Source organism: Dendroctonus ponderosae, unplaced genomic scaffold (assembly GCF_020466585.1).
Source record: "Dendroctonus ponderosae isolate FM_Combo_2020 unplaced genomic scaffold, Dpon_F_20191213v2 Dpon_F_20191213_11, whole genome shotgun sequence".
Lineage (NCBI taxonomy): Eukaryota > Metazoa > Arthropoda > Insecta > Coleoptera > Curculionidae > Dendroctonus > Dendroctonus ponderosae.
In genome coordinates, this window is record NW_026017213.1 from 7,096,742 (window position 1) to 7,103,915 (window position 7,174).

At 40.3% G+C, this 7,174-nt stretch overlaps 1 protein-coding gene across 1 annotated transcript in view; it reads left to right on the forward strand.

Annotated features, from left to right (window-relative positions):
• LOC109542728 (potassium/sodium hyperpolarization-activated cyclic nucleotide-gated channel 1) overlaps positions 1-7,174 on the forward strand; it is a gene marked incomplete in the record, with an annotated part of 82,891 nt that overhangs the window by 47,125 nt on the left and 28,592 nt on the right. The window contains 5 exon segments of the mRNA XM_048662638.1: positions 1-169; positions 536-777; positions 836-1,034; positions 1,093-1,211; positions 1,278-1,368. Coding sequence (XP_048518595.1) covers positions 1-169; positions 536-777; positions 836-1,034; positions 1,093-1,211; positions 1,278-1,368 — 820 coding nt within the window.

Below are 7,174 nucleotides of genomic sequence, written 5' to 3' on the forward strand. Positions count from 1 at the left end.
AGACGAGTTGACTCCTACCCTGGACGTCTACGGGCAGGCTCTTCTGGTTGGTCGTTCGTCTTCGACCCAGCAGGAAGACTGTGCTACTATTGGTCGATGATCGTGTCCCTGGCCTGCTTGTATAATCTCTGGGTCATCATTTACCGGTTTGCCTTTCGGGAAATTGACGGTAAGTAAACCTGCAGGTTTTTGCAAACAGCAACAACTGAATTAAACGAGCGCCCAGCTGCCGTTCAATTGCCTAACAGCATTTCACTCTCCCCCCGGGTTGTACTGAGAGTTATTTCTGGATACTTAATAGATATGGAAGGAGCGAAGAGGCGCTGCGGGTTTCCGAGGGGGGCGATTATTTTCTATTTTGTCGTGTTTGGGTATAATGTCAAGGGCCATCTGAGGGCGTTTTGGGGCTTCAAATGTGGTAAAACCGGGGAATTCGGTCCGCACTTTTGCAACAGACTGACAAAGTCAGGCTTTTCCAAGATGCAGCTCAAAGTGTAGGTAAATGCCCAAAATGATCCTTGTTTGCTTGTTTCAGCGAGTACGATACTAGTGTGGTTCTGCCTGGACTATTTCGCGGACTTTTTGTATTTAATGGACATTCTAGTGCATTTTCGTACCGGGTACTTGGAGGACGGAGTTCTGCAAACGGACGCGGTCAAATTGCGCCAACACTACATGAACTCCACCACGTTCTACATCGACTGCCTGTGCCTGTTACCGCTCGATTTTTTATACTTGTCCATAGGGTTCAACTCGATTTTAAGGCTCTCTAGACTGGTAAGGTTTTACCGCCTGCATTTCCGTCTGCCTGCCTAACTTTTGGCTCATTTGGCAGATTAAAATGTACAGATTCTGGGCCTTCATGGACCGAACGGAACGGCACACCAACTATCCGAACTTCGTTAGATCCTCCTATCTAATTCACACTCTTCTGGTGGTGTTTCACTGGAACGGGTGTGTGTTTCACTTAGTGTTAAAAAATGATGGTTTCGGGAGCAAAAATTGGGTCTACAGCGAGTCGCAATCGAATGAGGGTAAGCTTCAACAGCGGGTTGCTTAAGAGTCCATAAGAGTCAATCCGGTTCCTCTCAGGTCCAGATCACGTAAAAGCCTACCTCCAGAGCTACTATTGGTGCACGCTTGCTCTTACCACCATTGGGGATCTGCCACGTCCGAGGAGCAAACCCGAGTACCTCTTTGTGATATTTCAGGTAAAACATTCACTCATCAGGCGATCKCCTAAAAAGTTGGTATAAACAGAAAAAGTTCCTTTTCAGCTTCTTTTTGGTCTYTTGCTCTTCGCCAGTGTGTTGGGCCACGTGGCCAACATTGTCACCTCAGTGTCAGCTGCTAGGAAGGAGTTTCAAGGTAAGACTAAATCAACAAAACTTAGCATCTAACCATGACACACACTTTGTTTGTGGACGGAAATTTTGCCTTTGTCTGCTGAGGGTTTGGTGCTAAAAACTCCACTAAAAACTTAGTTGCAAAAAACACATCAATCCTCAATTGCATTCAAACCTAAGAGCGCTAAATATTTGAAATAAACTATTGGCTTGYAATCAGCTGCTCTCGTAATGCATGTACAAGATTATCGCTATTGAAGTTTTCCAATGTTCGGAACTGAATAATCAATGAAAAATGCTCTTTAAGTTCAAACGTTTGAATAAGTCATTTGTGCAAATTTTAACTAATTGAACGCAAAYCAAATTTACAAACAAAAATGCTCTTTCGAGCTTCACCTGATTAATTTGGGTTAGTCCATGCCATTGACTCGCAGATTTGATACCAAAAATGCATACTGGAAATCGCAGCAGCATGCAGATCGCASATAAGCAAGAGAAAGAGTGGTTTGGTTGTTCATCTTTTTATCATCTTGAGCAGATGCAGCTTTATATTTTTATTTTCTGCTCGATTTTCGGTTGCTGTAAATCGGGGCTGATTGACGAGTGCGGACAGGCGCGCTATCATCCTTATAAGGATAAAACGAACTGTTTGAGGTGCTACTTTGAGCAGAAGTCAATGTAGATTTCCACCGTTGATGCAAGATATAAATTTTTATTTCCGATAGCGTTAAATTGTTTATGTGAGCGGTTGAGAATAGTTTCGAGCCCTGAACTTCTACCTACCGCTAAACAGACATGAACATGTGGCAGGCATTGTTTGGCAAAGTATCCAGCTGAAGTGCTTTCAACATTTCAGCGGTGTACAACTTTGGGTTTAAACAGCAGAACTTTTCGACTGAAAACCCGAACTTTCGATGTAAATTTTTGTCATCGCCAACCTTGCCGTTAATTTCGCGGCAGCGGTGACGACAATAGATTATTACACAGGAACTTTAACGCTGGGAAACTCAGCGAATTTTTAGGAGTTGGCGCAGTGGTGCGCCAACCGCTTTAATAAATGGCACAACTCATTAACTCACAGAGCGGCTACAACTCAAAAGCGCAACGCAACTCAGTGTTACCCAGAGGCCTACTGGGTGGTTACCAGCGGATTTATAGCCGGTCTAAAATCTCGATATCTTGCCACGTCCCGGGGATTAATCGGGAATGCTTCGCTTCGCTTTTATCCTCTTTCCTCAAAAACACTTCTCAAGTCGAAAGTGGCCTTTATGGCTTTTTCTTGCCTTCATCTGTATGATTTCAAAGCGACAAAACTATCCTGAATGCACGGAAACTAAGGCAAATTATAACTTTCTGATCTGAGAGAATGTGAACCCTTAAGGGCTGGGAAGCACATTTTTTTTAATTGCCAAGAAACGCCGTAGCAAAAGCAGCGGTTCTATAATGAAAATTTTGTCTTCTGGGAAATATGTTCTGGTAAAGTTTTTAAGTTGGTCCCGACAGAAATTTGCCTCTTGTCGAGTGTGTAAATAATAATTCTACATATTTGCGAAATTTCGCGTTCTTAAGACGTTGAGCGAACATTTAGGTAGCAAAACTACGATTTTCTGAGGTCCTAAAAACCCATATCGCGGAGAGTTTTACCGGCGTTTTCATTAACAATTCATTCAATTTAGTCCGCATAGTGAAGCGTTTTTAAACCCATGTTTGGTTTCAGTAAAAAATAGCTTTTCTGTTGAAAAATTTGCATGAAAAATCGCATAAACAACCAACATGTTCATTCAGTAGATATTTTGCTTGGTTTGGCCGCATTGTCTATTTATCTGGCTTTTATAAGCCATTAACTTTTACAGTTGGCTGAGAATTTTAAACGGCAAAATCTCATATTAGCTTTGCGTGTAGATGTGTGCAGTTGCGCCGCAATTTATCTAAATAAGGCCCTTATGGTTTCGAGCTGAAACAATCTATCTTGGAGGTTGTTTTGCGTGAAATTCTAAAAACGATCCTTCCGGCTAAACAGGCCGCTTTGAGGCGTTGGCTCCAAATTATTCATTGACAATTTTGGGCATTTGCAAAAAAGGCTTTAAAAATTGAAGGTTTTTGCGTCACTGCGGACAATCAGAGCCGCATTAGATAAGAAGGATTTTTGGGGCTCGCATTTTCGGAATTTATGTGGTTGCAACGTGGAAAAATATAGACAGTTTTTGGACTTGCGGAGCGCAATCAGTTTATCAAAAACCACATAAACCAACCAGCATGCATTCGGCTGAAAATAAACGTTTCGCATCCTTATCTGGCTTTTGTGAATCATTTGCTTTCACGTGGGACAGAATATTTGAAACAGGACAGTGTGTATCAAAGTGCACGTCCAGATAGTTGCTTGGTGGAAGAGTCGCGATTTGCTCATGTAGAGCCCAAAAAGCTGAGCAATTATTTATTAAATTAGGTTTACTTAGGCTAAATTCTCTGGGCAACTTTCCTTTCGTCCATTGGCTAATAGTCGATAGAGAAAATTAAGGTCCCTGCTTGATTGGCTGGAACTTGTTTAGGTTTCCACTGTAAATGTTTCAGCATGAAATTTTCTGAATTATACGTAAAAGATTATGTATTAACACCCGAAAATTTTAAATTATTAATCGAAAAACCTTGATCATTGCGCGAAAAATGTTCGGCTTGCACAACGTCGAAACTTTCCCGCTGCTTCGAGCCTTAATTATTTAGGGCTAATCTGCGGCTGTTTCCAGCGCTGCTTTCTGTCGATTTACTTAGAGTTTTGTCTATCGCGTTTTGGGTCATTTCATGCGAAATCGGATACGAACAGAACAGACAGCCGACAACAAAAATTCGAAGCATAAATGAAACCTGACTCTGGCCTAATTAATATAAATTTCCCACTTCGTAACGCTGCCGGTGGTCTTTTGTTACTTTTATAAAGCAATTAGAAAGAATAATGGTTTTCTTTATTCTTGGACCGTCTTTTCTGGCCTTATTTAGGACCGAAATGTCGTCTTTTAATTAATGACCCACCTTTTTCTGGTCAGATGTTTGCCTAGGTAAATTTGGCGGCGAGACTTATCAGGATGAAAAGTATGCGGCAATGAAGCTTTAAAATAACAACTTATAATCCGGACTAAAAAAGTGTCTCGACTTGGCCTGAGTGCGTTTTGTTGTTCATTGGAAAATATTTGTTTGGCAGAATTGTTTTTCAATTTGCTGCCGTTTATATGTGGGGATTAGTTTACATTAAGACGTTTTAAAAAGTTAACTTTCACTAGGGCACAACTTAAATTTAACGTTTGTTGAAAGTGGGGTTTCATTTCAATTCCCCACGAATCCAATGAGGCAAATTTATATCCGCTCGAAATATCGCTGCACATAATCCGAAATTTGCTCCTTCCATTACAGCCTAATTAAACTAGTTAGGCGTTAATCAACTATTCGCCTCTCTCCAAATTAGGCAAATTGGAAGGCAACTCCGACAACTGTCGGCGTTGAAGGTAAATAATTTAAGCTGCACGACTTTCATATTTAGTCGGCGTGGAGTTGAAGTCTCTCTTTGACCACCTAATAGGATGCTGATGAAAATACACCCGTCTTGGATCTCCCGGCCAAGTGTTAGGTGAACTTGCAGTGTTTTGAATACGAAAAAAATCATTTCTTCCACACTAAAGCAGGCAGAAACCTGAGATATTCGCAAAAACGAGTAAATATATGTGGTCGCAAATGAGGCAAGTTTCGCGTTTTTTTGAGCAAAATAGGGGGCTGCATAAATTTTCAATCTCCAGCAAGAATGTGGCCTCCTAAGGTAGCCCTACACTGTTCTCAAAAAAAAAATTCACACCCTACATACTGAAGAAGGTGGAAACCTGAAAGATTAACAGAGAAGAGTAAATATGAGTGGCCCAAAATGAGGATAGTTCGACCACATTCGGTTCACGAAAAAAGTTTTCGCAAATTTTAAAAATTAAAGTAGTAAACCTCAAATATTTACCCGAGGAAGTAGACATTAATGGCCGCAATTTGCAAAAGTTTTAGTGGATTCGGATGAAGAAGAGAGTTTTAGCAATTTTTTGAAATTTGAAGCATACATTTCCTAATGGAACTGGACACCGCTTGAAGAAAATTGATACCTTGATACATTAGTGCAGAAAATATCGACATAAAAGAGTAAATTTACGTGGTGGCAAATGAGGAACATTGGTGGACAGACAAAAAAGAGTCTTTGTAAATTTTCAAGTTTCAAGCAGCAGAACACTGTTGCAAGGCAAAAAAATACATTTTCCATGGGAAGAAAGGAATAAACTTAAAATGTTAACATACAAAAGCATCGATATTTGGCCGGAAATGCGCCTCCGAGTTTCACTTTATTCGGGCGAAGAAAAGAATTTCCCCAAATTTTCAAAGTTGAAACATAAACTTCACAACTTAGCACTGCGCCGCTCCTTATGAAAATTGCATTTTGCATATTAATTAAAAGAGTTACGCAAGAATTTCTCCAAAAACAGTAAATATAGTTGGTCGCAAACGAAGAAAGCTTCCCTTTACTCGAACTCAAAAAAGGGTTTCCACAAATTTTCAACTTTGAACATGAATTTTCTATTGCACCCCTAGACCGCTCTCTAAAAAATCACATCTCTCATTCTGATGCAGGAAGAAACCGGAAAGTTTCATGTGAAATCGCAAATATATCTGGTCGCAAATACAGAAAGTTTCACTTTATTCGGAGGACGAAAAAGCTTTCCACGCATTCCAACAACAAGAGGACTTTGCTTTGAAGCCTCTCAATAGCTGGAAGCGCTTTTCTAACGAATTTATTAGTTATGATGATTATTTTCCGGGTAACTAAGAAGCTGCTTTGAAGGCTAATATATTCAGACTGAAATATACATCAAAGCAAAAGCCTGCCGGCCTTGTTCATAAATCGAAAGCAAAATTTGATAGGAATTGAGCAAAAAATTAACGCAAATCGACAGAGATGTTCAAAATACTGAAAACTGCCCTGAACGACTTTTCAGTCCGTGTCCTCTTCAAAATCCAATCATGACTCTAACCTGACTAAGATTAATGGCGATAATCAACTGAAAACACCAATTGCCCTTAACAAGGTCTCCTTCCTCCTGGAGGATAATTAAAAAGGCCGTAAAGCTCTTGCTTATGGAGCCCAACAATGGAGAAGTAAATCGATCAGGTTGTTAAGGAATCCCCAACTTTCTAGCCCCAAAGCGCTTCCGGGTTAATAACTTTTTAAAAGACTAATTAGCTTTCTTCGAATTAATAAGGCAGGTTTAAAGAGATTAGGGCTTATTTAAAAACTCACGTAACTTTTACAGAGTCCAAAGAAATGGAAAAAGTCTTCGTATTTAGGGGGATATTAGTTCACAGCGATGGAACGGCTCAAAGTGAATAAAACTGTTGTCAGCTGTCCTTCGTTGGCCAGAATGAGCGTCAATTTTGCCCAATAATGTCTTCGGTCCGGGTGAAATAGAGAGATAACGACTTTGCGGCTCAACACTTGTATCGATAACTCGAAAATGTGTTTCGGAATTTCGGGATTTGGGAATTATAACCGGTCCCTTCTTAATATCCATCGCGTCCGTCAAAGCCGTTGCTTTCAGGCATCTTGAGGGATCCTCTGAAAGCGTGAATTGCGTTGGAAGAGGAAAATTGAAACATTTTAATTTGTAGATACGTTCTATATTGTTGAGGCGGATTCATTTTTGTACAAAGTTCTTGTTGGGTATTTCGCCTCAAAAATTTTTGTCTCTAAAAAAGACAGAATTTCCTCACGTCTTTTATTACAGATTGATAAATAGTGCTCCTATTTCGCA